Raw genomic sequence first — 22642 nt, forward strand, 5'->3', positions numbered from 1 at the left:
TGCATCCACTTAACGTCTTGCGGCCATAAATCAATCCTATGGCCGAAATGCTCGATGGCAGCCAGCAGGCGAATTAATCACTTTGAAAATTGTTACCCATTTGGAAACTTGTCGCATTTGCTTTCCAGCCTCGATCTCGACTCGTCGTCGTCGTTTCCAAGTATGCTGCTTGCTTGCTAGCCAAGTGTGCCTTGTGTGTGGGCAATCCTTCAACACCATGTGAAAATCATGGTAATTTATTATTGACAGTCGCAGTAGTAGGTACGAGTCGTATTTGTGATTAGTTGTGTGCCCAAATCCCAGATGAGAGATCTCTTTCCGGGGATTTGAGTGGTCATCCCCATCCATGGCCAAATGAAGGGGGCATCTCTTACACTAATGCCTCGAAAAGAAGTGAATGGCACATTAATTTCTTTCTTTGTTGAAAGTGTCGAAAACGTTAAACGACAAAGTTGATTTAGGACCACACAAAAAACTAGTGTGGCAATCATTTTTAATGCCTACCCTTGACAAGAATTAATAAAAATTAATTGGATATATTACAGACTTTCCTTCCAGTAGTAATGCCTCTACTTAGGCATAAGTTTTATTTATTTATTTTCATTGCTAATAGCTCTCAGTATCAGTAAACAATGTTCGTGCTTCCTGGACATAAACAATGGAAAACATAAACCAAAATGCTAATCTTAAGACGCTTTCCCTCATCTTTAAGCCAAGTTAAATACTTGAGAGCTGCTCAAGCAATTAGTTGCACTCATGTCTATTGACCCGGAACTGGTTGTTCAGGATATTTTATTAAATTTTCACAAATTTTCATATTAATCGCAAATATTCACACTCAATTATAAAATACCAAAGAACACAAATTTGCCCCAGGAATAATGAAGGGATGGAAAATTCCTTGAGATGCCTTGAACATTCTGCTGAGAAAGACAGCTTCTTCCAGAGTCCCCATCCTTGAGATGGAATGGGGATATTTTTCGGTGGTGGGCCAGGCCGAGAGTGCCAAGATGCTACAAGAATGCAAAGTGTCATTTAGTGAAACAAGACGAGAACAAATACATAGCATCCTAGCAGACACTGGAGAGGATGTGTGTGGGTGTGGGCCAAGGCAAACATTCAGAAGGCTTCCAACCCCGAAACTGCGACCTCCAGGACTCAATCCTTTGCTTCTACTTGGAGCAGTGCAGCGCATCCTTAACCACGCAGCTTACTTACGCAGCTTCTATAAATTATAGCTGCCGCTTGTCATGTACGGAAATCCTTGTGTCAGTGCAGCCGAAATGCCAGGATCCGGGACTCCAAGCGCCAAGCTGCAGGCAGGGCAGGCCTCTCCGGTTTCTGCCTCTGACAGTGGCAGGCTGGGCGATACGTTTGTTTTCAACAAGATTAGAAATACGTTGCAACGCACAAAAGCCTCAGGAACAATTCAAGCAGACACATCTCGCAACTATAACAATTAATATCCTGAAATTGCATCGTGACATGAGTGTGTAGTCCTGTCTATTCCGGCTGCTGTTGCTTCTGCCTGTGCCGTTGCCATTGGAAGGCTTTCGCACACGAGGGCGTATACTTGATGGCTGTATGCTAATTTCCCTAATGCCGTTCTCGAGATGGAGTGCGATTGTGTGTGAGTTATAGACTTGGCTCAATGAGCAGCCCCAGAAGACATTCGGCTCTGGCCAAGACCGTGGAGTAGAGAGTGTTTTAAAGGGAGTTTATATAGAGTCCTGAGGAAATGATTTAATTAAATGAAATTAATATTAGAAGTTTTTAGGAAATCATCAATCCATTTAGGAGTTTTGGAGGAAATGGATTGATTGCATGTTAATAGTTACTATGATTATAGAGGACTATTTATAGGAATGCCTTGTAAACTATTATTCAAAAGCTTCATATTTATTTAAATTTTGTCAATGGATTGTCTCCATAATTGATTACAGCCAGCCAGAGACATTTCATCATCATCTATTACCAGCCACACGCCTCGGCTTAAAGTCATATTTAATGGACATCTATTGTGGGCAATCAATCATGACCATACCTATGTTGGTCTCTTGTCCCACAAACTTAAAGAAATTGAGAATTAAACTACAAGCAAAGAAATCCAAACAGAGAAACAAAATACACACAAAAAACTAAAAGCGCCCACAACATGTGGGACCAATGGGCACCTTCGTGAGGGCAACTGATTATTCCCGACACTCGAGTATACAAATGTATATTTAGACAACTGCCGGTTGATAAGACAAGCTAAAATAATTATGACCATTAGAGCACATTAGGCCCTGGTGTTGGGATGTGTCAGCGGACTCAGACACCTTGTGGGATAAATAGTTTTGGGGTTTTTTAATATTAAAAATTTTAGGGAGTGTTTTCGGCCTTACTTGTTACAGAACAGAAACATTTTATAGAAAAATATAAAAGGTACTATAAAAGACTACATCACGCTTGAGTTCTGCAACTTTAAAACCTATATTTAAAAATATATAAAATCTCTCCACATTAACAAGGAAAATAGTTAATTATGCGGGCCAAGAAAAGAATTTATATTTTATTAATGAAATAGAATTTTTCACATCTTAATGAGATGACTTTGAAGCTCGCCTCTCTCGAAAAATGTCGCCACATCGTCTGCAACGGTCTTTTTCCTGGGAATTACCCTACCTCTCGGGTATACCTATGTGTGTGCATCTTAAGTATGTCTCTCTGATTCCTAGAGCAGGTATTTAAGATCCACTATCGAATTTCAGCGGTCGAATCTTCTTGGCGGTCTAATTAACATGACAAAGAAATGTCACGTGTGGAAATTTATGGACAGCACTATATGGTTGGGCTGCAAGGTTGCAGATGGCCAGATGATAATATTTACGATGCCGTTTGATTGGTATACCAATCGATTTCCTTGCCGCCAATATTTCAACGGTCTCGGGTTCGGTCTCGATTCGGTTTCGAACCGGGAAACCTTCAGAGGAAACCTAGAGAGTCGCAGAGCCTGCAACTCTGCACTCGGGCACTCAGAGATTCAATTCCGCTGTCATTAAAACAGCTAATTTTATTATACGGCTGACATTTACTATCTACAGGTTTGTCGCCGTTCTCTAAAAGATATCCCAGCCCTCGAGCCCGCAGACAGTCCGGGACTCGACTCGAAAAGCTTCGATTCTTCTTTATTTTTTTTGGTTTTGGTTTTTTATTCAACTTATCTTGTTCGGCTCTGTGTTGTGTTCATCCATGATTTGTATTATACACGATGTTTGAAATAAATTTAAATTGTGTTACCGATTGTTTTTAAAGGGGTCCCCAGATTATGCGTTTTGTTAGACGATTTCTCTTATCTTAATGCGGCCCAGGCGGAGACAGAATGTCTGGGCGATCCACCAAGGCACTGAGAACTGAACTGGGCGATTCTACAATATACGCACGTACCTATACGTATATCGAGACATTGTTTAATGGAATTTTCTTGTAATGCCTTTCTGAAATTGGTTTTTAAAGTGCGGGCCCAACATTTAATTTGTTTGTTAATAGTTTCGAAATGCGTGCGGCTGCACCCTTCTGCAATGGTGACCAAGGTCCGAGCCTAGTACCTCCATCTGTATCTGTATCTGCAAATGCATTTGTATCTCCATCCTGAATCTGCATTCTGCGTGGAATATCTGCCCTTAATATAGCCTGTTGTTGCTTAAATCGGGCGTAAGCGAATCAATTCTCATTTTAATTTATTGACACGAACACAAGCGCCATTGCACGGCAATGGACACGGACAGCGGACAGTAGACAGCAGGCAGCGGACACGGACAACGCCTGACCGGAGTTCAGAGTACGGAATCCAGAGTCCGGGTCTCGAGGCAGACTCCCACACCCACTCCCACCACATTGCGCCCGGCTACATTGCACCAATTATACAATAACTCGACTACAATGCAATTTGCATTGTGCTGCAAATTGGAACTCCGATGTCCGGCCAAGAAAGGCGGCACAAGCGATGCGCATTTAATAAATGCGCATACGCCCAGTGGCCAGGGCTATGGACACCGGGCTCCATGGATGCCACCGGATGCCTTGTGCCCGCCCTGCGGCCGGCCGCCAAATACGTACATTAACTGCAGACCGAATACAACTCTGCCAATAAACTCCTCCTGCACCTCCACCAGCCAGGCTCTAGTCCTCCGCTGAACTCGTAACACATAATTATTTATTGAGTTTGCGTACGTCCGTATAATTTTATTCACCCATTTGAGTGCCTTTCAGAGCAGACACTGCCTCCGCGGGTGCTCTGGGAGGATTGGTGGCATTATTTAATTTGATCTGACACTTAAATGGATCAGAATTAATTTTGAGTGCGAGTGTTTAACCGCGAATACTTGAAAAGAGTGGTATTTTGGGGGGTTCTTATAAAGGGGAGTTTGTATGGAGTGTTGGGTAAGTTAGCTTATATAAGGTCAGGTATCTGGTGCAGTGACATGAAAAATTGTTAAGCAATAATTGGCAGCATCAACGCTCGACTAAAAAACAACCAAATGGCAATTGCCTTAAGTTAATTAACGACTTTATTTGAACGTCATTTTTCATAAAAAAAATATGTACAAAGATTGACAGAGAAAAACTGCGGAATCGGTGGAAAATACTTAAAAACATTATGCCGGCTAAGTGGGTCGTCGATGGCTCCTGACTTTGCGACTAATCATCGTTAATGCCCGAGACGTTTGCCCGAAGCCTGTGCAGTCTGAAGACTGAAGTCGGAGCTGCATAATTGATGATTGCTTTTAAAATGCGCCGACATGCGACTGTTGTCACCAGCAGAGGAAAACAATTTTTTACAAGCAAAGCATTTACACTTGCCCGCAATTAGTTTACGATGCTAATGCTGGCAGCCGGTCGAGCATTGTTTCAATTTGTTTTAATCGATTCGCGTTAATTTTCAAATCCCGCATGGCGTTTGGCTACACGAATTATTGACACTAACATGCACCTACATACCTTCAAGAAATCTAATCATTTTTCTATAATGATTTTTTGTCATTTTATGGCGAGAAAGGGATTAATTAGATATTGACATTTCGATCAGATCAGATCAGTTCTAGTGTTGGCTTCAATCAATTTTAGTTTGCAATCTGGTTGGCAATGACACTTGACAACTTGATTGTTAATATTTTGTTATAGATATGGGTAAAGATTAAGTTGTTTGTCATTTTAGAATGATTATATAGCGTTATAAGCCTACTATGATAATTAAAGTAGAGTCTTAAACTTCTTAATAATCCCCCATTAAATCACACATACCTACCCATCCTTTATTTTTATTCCTCAGCAGTCGGATAAATGTTCGCTTAAAATAAATGAAAGCACACTCGTTAGCCCGGGGAAATGAAAACTTTCTGGAATGAAGAGAAAACTAGTGCAAAACATGGAACAACTGACATCCCTCGGTGGCGATGTTCGGAAAATGCACAACACGGGATGATGCACTAATTACTGATGCTGCTGCTGCTGCTTCTGCTGCCAAGTTGAAATGAGGAGATCTACGATTGGGGCATAATGGTAGTGGGGGCATGGGGTTAGGATGGGGTGTGAGGACAGTGGTGTGTTCGTAAAGTGCCTGTCAAGGTGCGTCAAGGGACATAAATACACACGCGCGCGCAACATACGCATATTTCAATGACGCACTCTGCGATTTGCAAACTAATCTGCAATTTATTACGACCCTGCCAGCCCTGGCGACAGGTATTTGCGTACGGAACTCATGTACTCCGGGGCGGAGGAGATGCCTCATTGCAGTTGGCCTTAACTTAAGTTAGCCCGGGCTCGGCTACTCGTCAAAATGATTTATTTTTGATAAATTGCCACGGCCTCCACACACTAGATGCAGCAACATCGAGGCAATTTTGCAAATGATTTACACGGAATGACACGGAATTTAATTTCGAAATTCGCAAATGCTGTTCACTTTGGGTGGCAAACATGAATCTCTCACTTTTCGCAAAGGGCGGCGGCGATTCCCTCGGCTCCATTGCCATTTCCTCTGAAAGGGATAAGTCAACATTATTTATAATAGTGCTATCATAGTCGATCCGTCATACAGGTCTGTGGCCCATCCGTATAATTGTCTATTTATAGTTTTATTGGCGCAAATGGTAGTGTTAAATACGCTAAAGAAGCTGTCAAATAAATTAACTTGGGGATGCTTTTATTTTAGGAGATATATCTTCAGAATCATTCTACTTACTTCTTATGGCTGATAAATTAAAATAATGTTACAGACAGAGCTATGCTCGGCAAAGTTTTGGCAATTATCTTCGGTAGGAACTTTTCTTAATTTGCAAAACTTTGTATATCCTTGAACTCGTTTTGCTTTAGTGGAATATCTACAGGTACGTACTTAAAAGCTTGTTTGTCAATCCCACTGGAGGGACTGAACTTGGCAACATCCGACCGAGCTGGTTGAGGAAACTTTTCTTGTCGAGAGCTGCAAGGACACGGACGAAATTGCAGTCAATTAAGCAAACGGAAAGTTTTGTAATATAGATTTATTTTTATTTGGTTCTAAAAGTAATGAGAGGTGTTTTATGTTTATAATTATTAAGCTCTAAAAATAAATGAGGTAAGTACTTTTAGTTTCTAATGTCTCCACCTACTACTTAACCCATTTATTTCCATTTAAAGACCTTTATAGAGCCAAGTGCTGACACTTCCGGACGTGCTAATCATTCCAAATACCCCCGATTCCCCATTTAGATCGGTCATGCCGTCGCAGTGCATGTGGCAGTGTCAGTCGTGACGCATGCCACCGCCGGACAGACAGCTGTCCATACAAAGCATCTACTTATAATTGCCGTGGGTATATAGTCCCTGATTCCTAGTTCCTGATTCCTATAACCCCCGCGCCCGATCTTGGAGTTATCACGTGCCGGGTAGTGTCAGGGCTTGGCACCGATAATTCTGGAGCGGATGGCACTCCAGGCTCGAGAAACCAATTGGAAAACTAGAAATCACGTCAATTGTTGCGACAATCAATCGTGACTGCGGACGGGATGTGTCAAAATGCCGACAAAAGGGAACGCACGCGTAAAGAATTCGGAGGAAAGGGTCTTTTGCGGGTCTCTCGATGGGTCTACGGATCGGATCGGTTTCCGAATCGACTTTCGACTTTGCCGGCAATGGGCGGGCGATCGGCAATCGACAACCGACGACCGGCACTTGAACACCACAAAGAGAACCGATTTGTTGATTTGTTTTCAAAAAGTGAGTAAATAAGTATGTTTCCATTTATGAATGTTTGGAGAATGTTGCCTTTTGTTCTGTTTGATCAGCAATTTCATTTTCGAGTGCTCGATAAGATTTCCAGGTGCTGATATCTTATCAGGAGAGACTGTCGCGATAAAGCCCACCACCACTGATTGGCGAGTGGTTTCCATAGCTCCCTTCAACAAAAAAATGGAGAATCGTTGGGCCATAGACCTGGAGGATTATTGCAATTTGTAACAGAATCTTTAGTGTTGAAACATGGCTCCCCTCGGAGTCGTGTCCTGAATTTTCCCAAAAACAGCCATATGGAAAACTACAAAAGACAAATACAAACAAGGAGGCAAACACAAACAAATTCATTTAAAGGAATTTGCATGGAGTCCTTTTTGTGCTTGTTCCGGTGACTTTATCGTTTATCGTTTTGTGAAAAGGATTTTATTATTATATTCACCAGGAAAGGATAGTCTCTATGCGAGTGTGTGTGTGTGCTTTTTGATTCAAGAAGATTTTTCGCCGAGAGATGGTATCTGTGTGTGTGTGTGTATCGGTGTGAGCCACATACTGAAAAGCGACAATTTCATGTCCAAATGCTTTCCAGGTGACATGAAACAACACTTAAGTAAGAAGCCGTCCGGGGGGATGGCCGGGCAGGAGTGCCTGCAATTCTCTCACTCGGCCAGCTGTGCGGCAGGATTCTACCACCCACCCACCTCCCTCTCAACAGACACACACACACACACACACACTCGGAGCACACATTAGCAGTTAAATTTGTCCTCACCCACACTCACACCTTCACAGATACTAAGTGTGTGAGTGAACCAACGCACCTGGCGTCGAAGAATAATATCTCTTAACGCCAAAATCTACATTTAAATTGTTTTCAATATAATCTGCATGTCCTGTCCACCGAGTGAGGAATGTTCGAGTTTGTGTCGCACACTAAATGAATGAGGAGCTCAGACAATGGGAGTCCTGGGATCAGGACCAATTCAACGGCAGGTAAGAGAGGAGTCTGCAAGGAGTTGCGACATGTGCCCAAGTTCGCATAAGGATATGAGACAGTTCCCCTATTCGGACAATTGAATTATATCTATAACTGCCACCTTTGGAACATCTGATTCCCTGAGCAAGAAACTGAAATCCTTCCTCATCAACTGGGTTACACCCAGGATCTGTGAAGTGGGTATAGAATTTCCTGGCGCCGTCAAGAGCATCCAAAAACCCAGCCGACTATTACAGAAATGATCATGAATTCTGGGCAGCCTGCCACTTTTTCCTTTTTCCAAAAATACTTGAATTTACATACGAGTACATTTGTAAGTACCCCAGAACCTTGAAGAAGAAAAAAACTAAAGGACACATGTTCGTTTCTTCTTGACTTTGAGATGCGCTCACATTTATAATAAATGGCAGCGCGTTAACACCCCAAAACATCAAAATACTCATTTTACAGAAATTCCCCAAAAATTGTTGCTTTCAGGCCCCCCTCTCTTTCCATTAATTAGAAAGTACTTGAGTGCGGAGGACCCCTCGAGTGGACGGACGCGAGTGCCACGCCCACAGCCTCTGCTCGGAATGGAAAGGGATTGTTTGTTTATTTTTTTCCCCATTTCGGTGTCTTGTTACGATTAGCTAGTGCCAATTAGTTGGGATTTTTCATGGAGGGCCTTTCTAAGCGTTCTAGCATTTGAAATAATCAATTGGGACAATTTTCGTGTCTTGTAACTTATTTATAAAACAAGGATGAATTAATTAGGGCGATTTCTTTGGGAATATAAATGGAATAGGAACAATTATAATTATTTCACTTATACTTTTTGTTTAAGGCTTAAAATTAGTGTTATATTTCATAATCTAATGGTTTTTAAAACAGAAATTTGAAACCCACTGCAAATGAAACTTCAATAATATTGTTTATCAAGAAACTTTTAAAAATAAAATATTAAAATATATTTTTTCTGAATAATTATTTATTTAATACGAAATACTAACTAAAATATTTAGACCACACTCTGGACTAAAATCCAATTGGGAAGGAAGCCTTTCGATCGTGGTCCGCCATGAAATCGCTTCCAACGGAGCTCGAGGGGTAGGCCGCCAGAAAGAGAGAGCCACCAGTTCGAGCCACTTTCCAGTGCTCGGAGATGGGCGGGCTCGAACCGAAAAAGAGGAAACCAAAACCCACATCCCCTGTGGAAGCCCTTATGAAAGTGGCTTCCATCTCTCTTGCCTTCTAGATTCCAATACAGTGGAGGGAGTGCGACAGAAACAGTGGAGTGCTCCCTGTCTGATTGGAATGCTGGCCAATGGGAAGGTCGTCTGACGGGCGCTCTCTTGGCAGCTGCAACTTGAACCCCTCGAACCGGGCACCGTCTCGCTCGCACCGGTCTGGTGTACTCTTTCCAGCACGGCCGCACGTTGCTCGCCGGGTCACCAAACAACAGTTTCCTTCGAAACGCGAATAGGTGCGCATCTTCGCATCCAATACACCGGTGAGACCCGCCGACGCGCCGAGGAAAAAGTCGAAAAAGCCGAAAAACCCGATACCCAGTCTTGGCCAAGTCATCGGCCAGCCGCCCGTCACCATTGAGATCCCGCTGACAGGTTGTGGAACCCGTTTTTCAGATCGGATCGGTTTCTTGGTTGGATAGGCGACCGTCGCTAAAAAAATATAAAATAAAAGTGCGTGCAATAATTAAAATTAAATCTAAAAATACTTAAAGACAAATATTTAAAAGCCTTAAAAAAGAGATAAATTATTAAAAGAGAAACCAAAGGAGAAATTAACAAAAGACATGCTTTAAAATATTACCTAAAAAAAAGAAAACATGGATTAGACTGAAAAAGAGATCCTAAGAGAGATCCTGAGTGTTCTTGTCCTCAAAAATCGAAGAAAGATCAGTGGGATGTCAGTGAAGATTTGTTCATCAGCCGGAAATCTGTTTGCGACAAACACTTGAGGCCAATTGGGTTGTTGTTTGCGGTGTTTGTTCACAAGCCGGCCCGCCAAAGAGTCACAGCCTCACACTCAGAGTCAGAGTCAATAAAAAAATCAAGTAAAAAAACGGATAAAAAACAGGGAGAGCAAAAAAAAAATAAAGGAATATAAAAGTAAAGTCACACAAAACAAACAAAACATTTTCCGGCTCCGGCGACATTAACAGAACTGCTCGACATCGACAATTTGTTTTATCAATTTTCAACAAGGCTAGCATCAGCACCAACAACAACAACAACAGTAACAACAACTACAACAACAATAGCGAAACACCCAACAAGCCAACAAACAACAAAAGCGCCCAGAGTGCTTAGCCGTCGAGCACGCACGCCAAATCCACCCAGTCCACCCACTCTCATCCAGTCCCCGCGACAACCTCCCCTCGTTGAACCCACCCCCGTGATACCCCTTTTGGAGGCCAGCATCCTGGCAGCATCCTGGCAGTGCCACCCACAACAGCCAAACAGTGAAACAGCGGACGCCCCACAGTGAACTCTGCCTTCGGCCGCTTTTTATTTCCACGAGCCAGCAGCACAAAGGCGAGACAATGGCTGCATATGCGCAGTTTGGATACGCTGGCTACCCGACGGCAAACCAGGTAGGTCTTCCCCAGGCAGGGGCCAAGCCCCTTGGCCTTGTAGGACTTCTATCTGATTTGGGATAAGAGTTGAGTCGAATTTGTGTGAAAATTAATGATTGTATTTAAGGGACAGGGGTACGATATTCGAGATAATTCAGGGCTTAGAGTAAGGTCTAGGTTTTTGGGAATAGTTGTTTCTTTATAAAGGTAAAATTTATTACATATTATAATATGCATAATAATATTATGCTGTATCTAAAAATAAAAATATATACTTAAAATTACATGCAAATGACATGATTTCAATAAAAATATTATGTCCTAATGTTTTCTTCCAATCTTAAAATATTTACTGAAAGTGTTACTTTATAGAGAGTTACTTTATATAATATTCATTTTAAGAATGTATTAGATTTTCTTTGAAACCTTGAGAACAACAAATAAATATTATAGATATCTTTATAAAAAAAAACCATCTATGTATAACCAAGGTTGTAAACATCTTAAATCACCTAAGACCTAAAAAAATAATATATATCTAACTTTTTCAAGTAAATAAAAAAAATAAAAAAATAAAAAAATAAAAAAAATGTATCTTACTCTTTCAAGTAAATATTTATTATATTTTGATTTAAAACTCAGCAATTTCAATAAACAGCCACAACTTAATCATTTCTAGTCAAATATGTGCCTGAGAACATGAAATTTATGAAGACATTAAGAACCAGTAGAATTAGTCTCTTTTTTAAATAATATTTGGCACATTTCAGAGACCTTTGAGATATTTTTCGCAAAACCAGAAAGTGAGTGAGTCAGGCCACTGATTTCTTGGCATGTGCGAGGGAGAGATCTTTAATAATTGTCGGGTGCTGGGTGAAAATAACTTTAAAATTTACATTTTAAGCCTCTTGGGGCTTGGGGGACTGACAGGGCGGTGCGACACATGAATATTCAAGCAGTTTTGGCACCGGTTGGGCTCCTGGATCCATTATGGCCGCCGCCAAGAAATGTTTCACAATTTAGGACAGCCGTCACCGCCATCGTCTTGCAACTGCAATCTGCAGCACCTAGAGGTCTGGTCATAATTACCCTATGGGCCGAGGGCCACAGTAATTCAAATTAGCTGGCTTAGTTCGGGTTTGGGGAACACCACTTGGCCGGGAAGGAAGGAAGGCCCCTTGAAGGCTGTTTAATGCCTTGTCGAACCACAGTAGTAGTGGTCTAATGCATCAATGGGCCAGACTTGCGAGATGCCCTTGCGTATATATCTTCCGGCCAGCGGGGTCTGTGTCCTGCTGCCAATACATATAAGCCATGTATAAGCCATGTCTGGTGGCATAAATTTATGCTAATGAAGCCGTCGGAGTGGCGCACCATTTATTATAATATGCAAACTGGCCAAATTACAATAATTAAAATAATGAACGCTCAGATTATCGACTATAATTATGGCTCTGGGCTGACTGGGATTTTGTCAACATTTAAGCCTTATTTGCATTTGGTTTTCGGAATTATTTGCCAACTAAGCCCAATTAAAGACTGGTCAAGATACTAACCAAGAAGATACTAACTAAAAATCAATGCACCGCCAATGCATTAATTTAATTTTAATTTCAACGCCAAGACGGCATTCCGAAAATGATGGAATGAACAAAAAATGTCATCGTTGGCAGGGCAATATATGAATTTAATCAACGGCTGTCAGTCTCCGAACCCCATAAGAACCGAACCTCGCGCATTCTTGGCTTCCCATGTGAGCTGTTCACGCATTTCATGCCAAAATAACTTAAATTCTAAGGACCGGGCGGAAAAAACTCATACTTAAACGACAATGTCCTTTGGTCGAAATGATGCGAGAAAAAACTAATATTCCGCAGTGTGCATTCCATAATTGATTTATGAATTTTTAATGCAAACACCGAGACTGCAGACGGCCGAGTTGGGAAAGAGTTGTTCCAACTACTGGTTGGCTGCCGAACTTAATTCAATAAAAGGAAGCAAGGATGCCCAGCAAAAAACAAAGCAACTTATTCGCATTAGCAAAAAACGCACCAGGCCCATGGTCTTCTTGCCAGTACAGAGAGAGAAACTAAGGGATAACCGAGTTTTTAAGAAAGTGTCAGTCTCTATTTCAGATTTTTGTAAAGGAAGCTGAAGCTTTTTAATAACTATCTTTTAAATAAATGTTTGTAGAACAGTACTCTCTTTTCTTCCTGTGCACCTTTAAGAATGGGCATCTGTATGAATATGGCGTACTCGTTTGGCAACGCAATCCTGCGGATGAATGTGAGAATATGCCAAATCCAAGAGCCAGTTGCCAGAGGAGTTGGTTTTTGCGAAATGCGAACATGTGTTTGTTTTTAGGGACTTGTGGACTTGGCTGACTTGCTTATTGTTTTGGGGTGGATGGAGGAGAGAGACAGAGCCAGCACTGGCGTCAAGGACCTACCCATCGATAGCTTTTGTTTCCCGGTCGGCTGTTAGGAGTGTGTTGGCAGAAACGAAAATCCATAAACGCATTGCATCTCTGCGGTAGCTGCAGCGAAACGGCAGCACCAATAACCACAACAAAAGTACAATGACGGTGGGGCAGGAGCATCCTCTTTGTCTTCGCAGTACGTGGAGTCTGGTGTAGGCATTGGGTAGGCGGATTCGTGAGCTTTAACATAAATCATAAAATTAATAACCGTAAAGTGACGGCACCAGTTTTCCCAACATCTTTTTCGATTGTGGTGCGGGTGGCATCGTCTTCGGCCTCCGATATGGACATGGAAATGGATATGGCTATGGCTATGGATGGGGTGTGGGCACTTCAAAGGCAGAGACGAATCCTACAGAATGTCCATCCGAGTCGAATTCATCCGAAATCCAGCTGTTTTTGCAGATTTTTCGCAAGGTTGACTTGCCACTTTGAACTCTGGCCATCGAGCGTAGGAATCTGGCCCACAACACACTGCTAGAATGGCCTTCATCTGGAAAACATATCTCCGCCTCATTAAGTTGGGAGTGTGCTATGCCCAGATTAAATCGTACATCATTTATTCGAGTAAACAAAGGCGGGCAACATCATTTATGGTTTATAAAACTGTTTACGATACACGGCCTTTATGGCTTCACCTGAAGAGGCTTTGAAGCTCCCACTGGGCAGCTTATCTCCAAAACGGCCATAAACCAATTACATTTATTAGCAAGCTGTAAGAAATACAATCTTTAAATAATAATTTGAAACACTGTTATGGTTTGTTTGTTTCTTAAAACATCCATCTCCTCAGAAACCCAGAACCTTCTAAGATATATGGCAGATAGAGAGTTTATAAAATATCCTCTTGTGGCACCTCCTGGAATATTGTTTATTAAACTGCCCGCAACCTGACACCATCTCCCAACCCAAAATAAAAGTCATAAAAAGAGCGCCCAGCTTAAAGCCAACATTTAGGAGCTGCCAACAAGTTTCAGCATTTCCGCAGAATAGAAACCCAAACCCAAATCACAAGAGTCCAGTCCAAGAAGGTGGGTTCCGTGGAGTGTGGACTGGACTGCGGACTTATCCTATCTGCAGTCACCTTGCGATAAACTTGGTTGCACTTCCTGCAAGCCTCAAAGATTTCGCAGCCGGAGTGGGTGAGTGGGAACCATTAAAAATAAACTGACTTGCGTGCCGATAATAAGCACAGCTCGGTGGCTCCGAGCTCCGAGCTCCGAACTCCCAGCTCCAAGCCCAACCAGTTCAGGCCACTAAAGTTGCAGGTCCCTGTCGTCGTCGTTCGCGTTGCCGATATGTGTTTTTTATGGGCGGCCACAAAAACTGAAATTGATGTTCGAATCGCATAAAAAAATAAAGAATAATAAGAAATGAGCGCAGCGCGCCCAGCGTTTTGTCCATTACCGGAGACAGTCCACGCCGACCACTCGCCGACCACTCGCCGACCACTCGCTTCATTCAGAATTCATTAGATTTCATTCATGAAAACACCTTCATTATGCAATAATTTCAGCTGGTTTTTTGGCCTCCATCGGTGTATGGTATGGTGTGGTGTGGTGTGCGAAATTGCCCCTCGATTAGATAGCCACTCCGGGCCATCCAGTAGGTGTTGGCGAATCAGCTCGTTTAGCCTGGAATTACCATTATTATTTAAATCATATGGGCAGGATTGTGCAGTAGCCGCGATAGGGCGGAGAAATGGCCAACCAAACGGGGGCAGGACAACAGCAAGAGATTGTTAGTTGGAAGCGCGTGAAACTGAACCTGACAGGCGGGATTTTTGGCATAAATTCTATTTACACTTTGAGACTGACTTCGGGATGAGGAAGATGTCTCCAATTCGACGCGGTATAGGGGATATATGGAGGGCCTACCTCTACCTACCTGCCTGCCGGCCCAGCGTCCCTCATCATTTGATTGCCCTTTTCGTTTTGGTTTTGTTTGTTGGGCCGCGACCGTGCCCAAAACCGCTCGATCGATCGGTCCACTGATACACTCCGGCTGTGGATGACCCGAGAAGAACCCTCTTCAAAGAATCCCCGATGCCCGAGTCCCGATCCCGAATCCCGATGCTCAGCTTAGCTCAGGCCCGGACGAAGCGGTATCTGGAATCTGACTGTGATAAATTGAAAATTAATGAAGTGAAAATAGATGGAACGGATCGCAAAATGCGCCAGGCCAATAAAATATTTTGACATTCGGAGTTATCATCTTAATCTGCTTTGTTGATTTCGACCTGGTCGGCAGGGACATGCCTTTGCGCTTACCTCTCCTTGGGTCCTCTGGGCTGAGTCTTTGGTTTTCTTCATCCTTCGATTCTTTTGGCTCACTCTTGGCAGAAGGTTCTTGGCAAAACTCACCTGTTCTGGCACTGAAAAAAAGAATATTTTCGTCTTTTTTGATGAGAATTAAATGCTGAAATATAGATTAACATTTTAAGATCGTACTATGGTAGAATTACTCTAGTCTAAGCTGTAGTTTTTCTTCAGTGTAATTTTTCTTCTACTGCAAATATCGATCCTGCTAGAATGTGCTCTTTATTTATATTATTTTTCCATCGGCATCTTTGCAGCTGACTACCGCCAACACGGACAGCCAGAGCGGACATGGCGGAGGCTCGCCCCTGTCCGGCACCAACGAGGCCTCCCTCAGTCCCTCGGGCGGCTCGACGGCCACCGGCCTGACCGCCGGTCCCTTGAGTCCAGGTGCTGTCTCGCAGTCCTCGCACCATGCGGGTCACAAAGGTCACATCTCCACCACGCCGACTGAGGACGCTGTGGGCGCGAGCGGAGGCGGGGGCGACCTGCCAGGTGGCGGAGGACCTACCGCCCAGGAGCTGCCCGGCCGCGGAGGATCCTGCTGTGAGAACGGACGACCTATTATCACGGATCCGGTGTCGGGACAGACCGTCTGCTCCTGCCAGTACGATCCCACCCGCCTGGCCATTGGCGGCTACTCGCGGATGGCCCTGCCCTCCGCCGGCGTTGGCGTCTATGGAGGACCCTACCCGTCGAACGACCAGAATCCCTATCCCAGCATCGGGGTGGACAACTCGGCGTTCTACGCTCCACTGGTAAGCATCCTTACCAGTTGTTAGCCTGGCTAATTGGCTTTGTGCAGCCAACGGAAGTCCGCAGTCGCAAATGCGAGGCGACAGCCCGACCAGATATCGCCATGTAGCCCGTCAGCTCGTTAGGCTCGTCGTCGGCTTGTAACTGCCGCGATTACCTGGGGGGCTGACAGATCCGAGTCAGACTTACACGAGCTCCCTAAGCGGAGATCTGAAAAAAGAGAATAAATTTAAAGTAATCCCTCTTCTTGCAGAGCAATCCCTACGGCATTAAGGACTCGAGTCCCAGCACTGAGATGAGCGCCTGGACGTCGGCGAGTCTGCAATCGACCACTGGTTACTACTCCTATGATCCTACACTGGCGGCCTATGGGTAAGGGAGTATAAAGAGTAATATTAAGGGGCTTAAAAGATATTATTTAAGGAGCTTAGGGTTTGGGGATGTCATGACTTGAGTTTATAGATCTATTATTGATATATTTTTACGATGGTATATGTTATATTATATCATATCTTAAGCAATAGGATTAAGTGGGTATATCAAGACTGGTAAAGATTCTTTTTAAGAATTTTTATATATTTTCAAGATGATATATATCATATTATATCTTAAACCTCCCACATCGAACCAATTAAAGTTATTTAACTTGTAGCTGCGGCTCTCCCTGAACCAATATACAAATGGGGAAACTTAAGTGGGCTTAAAACGTAGCCATGGGACAAAAACTTTCTAGTCTCGGTCGCCGTCGTCGTCTTCTGGGTTTCTTTTTTATTTCAGTTTTTTATTTATCGCTTAAAAGGGTATGTCTGGCTTAGAGTTTCAGCCCCGAGGCGAGGTTCTCCAGCCAAACAGAGCTGAAAGAAACGAAATGGAATCCGCTTTTGCCATTTTCTGTTGACCTACGAGAGGAAGTTGCCAACGCATTCCGCAATCCCCCCTGGGGAACACGATAGGGACTCTTATCAGCGAGGAATAGCTCAGCTATCAGTATTGGTCTTGGAGGTATTGTCTTTGAGGGATTGTGTGTTTACCCGGGCAGGTGATAACGAGCCGGAAAATGATTGTTTCCTTAAGCAAACTCATTAGTGGACTATGATTGGATAGGGATGTGGCCCTAGACTAGACCCTTATTGATTCTATATGTTTGATTTTTGAAATATCCAAACAGGTATGGACCCAACTATGATCTCGCCGCCAGGCGGAAAAACGCCACTCGGGAGTCTACGGCCACATTGAAGGCCTGGCTGAGCGAGCACAAGAAGAATCCCTACCCGACCAAGGGCGAGAAGATAATGCTGGCCATCATCACCAAGATGACCCTCACCCAGGTGTCCACCTGGTTTGCGAATGCCCGACGTCGCCTGAAAAAGGAGAACAAGATGACCTGGGAGCCAAAGAATAAGACCGAGGACGACGACGACGGCCTGATGTCCGACGACGAGAAGGAAAAGGACTCCGCAGATGCAAGTGGCAAATTGTCCTCTGAAGCTTTCGGTGAGTCCTGCCCCCCAATTAGTACTTGGTGGCTGCGATCTGTTTTGTAATTTCTTAAGCCCCCGGTATATTGTTTTCTAAACGCCTTGGCCGGCCCATCGATGGGAACGCCTGAGCTAACTTTCTGGCTGGCTAGCTGGCCCGCCTTCTTGCCAGATTTGTGGCACTGGGCTTTTAAGTACAATTTATGTGGCGAAGCGAATGTTATGCAACGTTCGTCTACCCCAGCCCCCCAGCCCCCCACCCCTGCCTCTGTCCGTTTGTCCGTTTATTTGTCTGACTGCTTAGGCGACATCCTCCCCGGAAGTTGACAGCACATTGTTGGCAAAGTGGCCTTGCGCCCGCACTCCCAATCTTATTCTACACTGAAACCAAAGCCTAACTCTTATGAAGAAGTAAAGAAATTATAAGAATAGAAACTTAAAACTTTTTCTCAGTGCAGTCGTACTCCAAAGTGGCCTTGTTCGAGTTGGCGACACATAGAAGTGGTGAGGGAACTTCGTCTATAGTTGGCGGAAACTCGAGTATTTTGCCGCTGAAAGCTTTCTCCGCTGGCTGTGAGGGTTGCACGCATCAACGCCCACCAACAATTTCAAGGGTTTTTGCCACAGTCAGCTCCGGCTACGGCTATGACTCCGTCTCTGGCTCCAGTTCCGTCTCCGGCTGAAGCTCCTGCCGGCAGCTGCCAGCTGCCAAGTTCCACCTCCAGAAGTGCCAAGTTTCGTAGTCCTCTAAGAACTTGTCTGCTTCCTGCCTGCGACTTGAAATTAATTAAATTTATTTTGTGTCCTTCTCGTCCTAATTTCTCCCTCTCTCTCTCTCTCTTGTCTCTTTCTAATCTATAGATCCTGGCAATCAACTTATCAAAACGGAGCTGGGCAAGGCGGAAAAGGACATTGCGGATGGTGACCAGAAACTGGATCACGACAGGGAGCCGCACAACCTGGTGGCCATGCGAGGTCTGGCACCGTATGCCACGCCTCCCGGTGGCCATCCCAGCATGCACGGGGCCTACGGGTCGTATGCGCAATCTCAGAACACGCATACGCACCCACAGCCGCATCCGCAGCAGCTGCACCACCAGCAACAGCAGCAGCAGCCGCAGCACCACCATGCCATGCAGGACCCACCCTACTACCATCCCGGCTACGGGCAGGAGGAGTCCGGGGGAGACTTTACGGTCCAAAAAAACCCGCTGAGCAGAGACTGTGGCATCCCAGTTCCGGCGAGCAAGCCCAAGATCTGGAGCGTGGCCGACACAGCCGCCTGCAAGACGCCTCCGCCCTCCGCGGCATATCTCGGCCAGAACTTCTACCCCCCATCGGTGGAGCAGCATCATCTCACCCAGCAGCAGCAGCAACAGCAACAGCAGCACCAGCTGCAGTTGCAACAGCATCCATCGCAGCAGCAGCAGCATCAGCAGCCGCACCACTCCCACCACCACCTGCATACGATGGAGCTCAGTTCGCCGCTGAGTATGATGAGCAGCTACGCCGGCGGATCGCCATATTCGCGGATACCTACGGCGTACACCGAGGCCATGGGCATGCACCTGCCTGGGGGCATGAGCAGCTCCTCCGGCTCCGGCAAAGTGCCCACCCCTATCAGCATTCATCCGGCGGCCCAGCGGGTGGGGTTTCCCGAGATCCAGCCCGATACCCCGCCCCAAACGCCGCCCACTATGAAGCAGCAGCTGAACAGCAGCAGCGGGAGCAACAGCAGCAGCAGCAGCAACCACAGTTCCTCGGTGGCTTCCATGGTCAACATTTTGTACAGTAACGAGGGTGGTGTTGGTGGCAGCTACGGTGGTTATTTGGCCGAAAGTCGTTCTGGTTCATAATTCAGTTAGGACTTGGGACCTAGGACATGATGACCTTGAACCACATAGTAGAGAGACAGATAGCAGAGACAGATACTAGATACAGATACCAGATACCAAATACAAAAGCGAAACTACTTACACATTTTGATGGCGGGACAAGTGCAAGTTGGCGGGCATGGCCGCGACTACGATTACGATTACGATAGCGATAACTACACTAATTATTTTGCAATAAATGTAGCTTAAGTACGGCAATAAAACTTTATTTCCTACCATATCATAAATTATTTCGCTTTATAACTTTAATTAGCATATTTACACTCTACCGCTGGAATTTTCAGCACACGTCCCTCCCAGGGGGCGGTGTGTCGGCCAGTGGGTGGGAGAGGGCGGTTCTCGAGACGCACACACTGTGTTTGTCGTGCTGGTGTCTGGTTGGGTTGAGGCACCACGACGTCTCCGGGTTTAATGACTCGAAATAAACGCACACGGCACATCCAAACCCATTCATCTTGCCGTGCGAGAGATACTCTTGGTGGCATACCACCAATAATAATGCCAACAGTCGTACTACTACTCCACAGAGCCACCAACCTATAAATCACCCGAACTTTTGTCTTAGCCTCGTACTCAAAACAATAACACTTCCTACCTTAAGTGCTTTATCCACACAACTTAATAATTTTAAATAGAAGATCCGCTCCGACTGCGGCTCCATCTCCGGCATAGAAGTTAAGAAACTTTCAAGTTGTATTAGTGCTAATATCCTGCAATTAGACAAACGGAGCGTTAGTTTCCCAAATCCCAGAGTAGAAAGTAATTAAGCCTTCGACTCCATATATATACTTGACTATATGTACGTATAATCGGCCAAATAATTAATCCGTGCAAACATAAATAGTTACTTTAGTTTAGACTCTAAACAACATGTAATTACGTATTTTAGCCACTCGTTTTGATAAATTTGTAGAGAAATTTAAGTATCTGTGATATATGCATATAAACACCCACATACACACATCTATACGTACTAAATATATAAATATTTACAAGCAATTATCAGTGGCATTTTGGTTAGTTCACACATATTTCTTCAAACACAGAATGCTAAAACTCACACCCACTGGTTCTGCGACTGGTTCAAGACACTTTTAATGGCGTACACTTTGTAATTGTAAATAGTACTTATTTATGTAAATTTGAGAAATTTATTAATAAATAAAGTTGATTAATATCATTGAGACTTGAGTATGTTATTAACTGGCATTTCTTGGATTTAAAAATGGTTTAAATTCTTTGAAAACAACTAGTTTTTAAGAAGGTATTCGAGGTATGAGGTTTTTTATTATAAATAATATTTGGGGGAAGATAAAGTCATTACTAAAATAAGTCACAAATGTATATATTTTATATTTATTATTTCCAAAGATTGGAAACCCCTTTTTTTATAAAAAACCTCTATATGGGATTATAAATGGTTTATAAAAGTGTCTACCCCGACCCACTGAACCTAATTAATCGCAGGGAACATGGGAGCGGTCGCATTTTTCGAAGAAATATATATAGATATAGATACATTCAATCACGGGCCTCGATTGTGTGTCGTGTGTCACATCTATAAATGAAAATAATAAATCGTCGGTGTCGCATTATAATTATCGACCTACCCATAACAGCTCAGCGCTGGAATGCCACGGATTCGGACAATTCCAGGCACTGTAATACAGATTGACAGTTGATCCCTTTGAACAAACAATGCACTATAATGCTCACAAAAAATATATACACTCAGTTATGAAAAAAGTAGAGGATAAAGCTACCTGTGCGTAACCAGCTGAGGAAAACAACAACTTCATTTTATCAGATTGTTACACATCATGTGAGACATGCGCCTAATTAGTGTGACTTCTTGGACAAGTTTTATAAATACTTTAGAAATTCTATAAAGGGGTCTACAAAGGGGTTACTAATGGAGAGAATGAAAGGAATTGGTGCAGTGGATACAAACTCAAATCAAATGCAAATCCCATGCCTCCTACTGTCCTACACAAAATCCCATTAAACCTCCAGCGTGGTATCCATTTTTTTAAAAGGACAATTAGATAAATTTTCGGAATTTTCAAATTAGTCGCTTGAATCATGGGCAGCATCTGCAGTCAATTGCAGCCCGGGATGCAACTGCTGCTGCAGTCCAGATCATAATGAGTTGTTGCAGGAGGAGGACCGGGTGGCGGCCAGTTTTGGCTTTTTGGTGGAAAACGACAACATTAATTTACCGCTCGGATCTGTGAGAGGCAAGCATACCCGGCTGGGTCTGGGCCACATTTTAAATTAACCCGAAACATGTTTAGGGGTTTTCCGCACAATTGCCTCTTCGGTGCAATGTGGCAAAAAGGATTTGGAGCGGGCTGCATAAAGGATTGCAACAGCATCTGATGCCCGTTCGGGGGTTGTTGCAATTGAAGAGTCAGCAACAATAGAAATTAAATCTGAATTAAAGCAAAAAGGGCTATCTTTGCCTGAAAGCCATGCTAGAATAATAAACATTATTCCCATTATCCGCTTAATTTGTTTGACCAAAAGTTTTTCCCACAAGCAAATACAATTAATTTTAAATTAAAATAATAATAAAACATTGTCTGGCGGGATGTATTGATATATATTATAACGGCTTGTGTTCAGACCTTTTTGTAAAACAAAGAAACTTGTCGCGTTTTCAGTTGACAAGACCACATTTGTGTTGTGGGCGTGTGCAGCGGCGAATCCGGGAGATCTGGATCTGGGGGCCTGGAACATGAACAGGTCGGTCTATTGGGGGCTTCAGGACGCACACGTAGAACATTATTCGGCTACAAAATGGCCAAAACAACAAACCGCTATAATTTACCATATTTTATGGCTGCGCCGTGGCAATAAAATCGCCAACAAGGCCAATAACTCATTC

At 43.8% G+C, this 22642-nt stretch overlaps 1 protein-coding gene and 1 long non-coding RNA gene across 4 annotated transcripts; one reads left to right on the forward strand and one right to left on the reverse strand.

The window, feature by feature from the left end:
• Window positions 1–5656: 5656 nt before the first annotated feature.
• On the reverse strand, window positions 5657–7303 carry LOC116655896. 3 transcript variants are annotated; one of them, XR_004310984.2, is made up of 4 exons: window positions 6647–7303; window positions 6230–6469; window positions 6084–6177; window positions 5657–6025 (listed from the first exon to the last, which is right to left on the reverse strand). It is a non-coding gene; the product is annotated as an uncharacterized LOC116655896 (long non-coding RNA). The 3 variants fall into 3 exon arrangements; XR_004310985.2 differs by having other exon boundaries at window positions 6084–6161; window positions 7067–7169; XR_004310983.2 differs by having other exon boundaries at window positions 6084–6161; window positions 6647–7169.
• Window positions 7304–9681: 2378 nt separating this feature from the next.
• On the forward strand, window positions 9682–20941 carry LOC6507320 (homeobox protein caupolican). Its single transcript, XM_001956216.4, has 5 exons — window positions 9682–10847; window positions 15884–16384; window positions 16636–16754; window positions 17551–17876; window positions 18722–20941. Exons 1-5 carry the CDS (start codon window positions 10797–10799, stop codon window positions 19714–19716), a joined length of 1992 nt encoding a protein of 663 aa, XP_001956252.1. The 5' UTR covers window positions 9682–10796; the 3' UTR covers window positions 19717–20941.
• Window positions 20942–22642: the final 1701 nt, after the last annotated feature.

This window comes from Drosophila ananassae, chromosome 2R (genome assembly GCF_017639315.1).
Source record: "Drosophila ananassae strain 14024-0371.13 chromosome 2R, ASM1763931v2, whole genome shotgun sequence".
In the NCBI taxonomy this organism is placed as follows: Eukaryota; Metazoa; Arthropoda; class Insecta; order Diptera; family Drosophilidae; genus Drosophila; species Drosophila ananassae.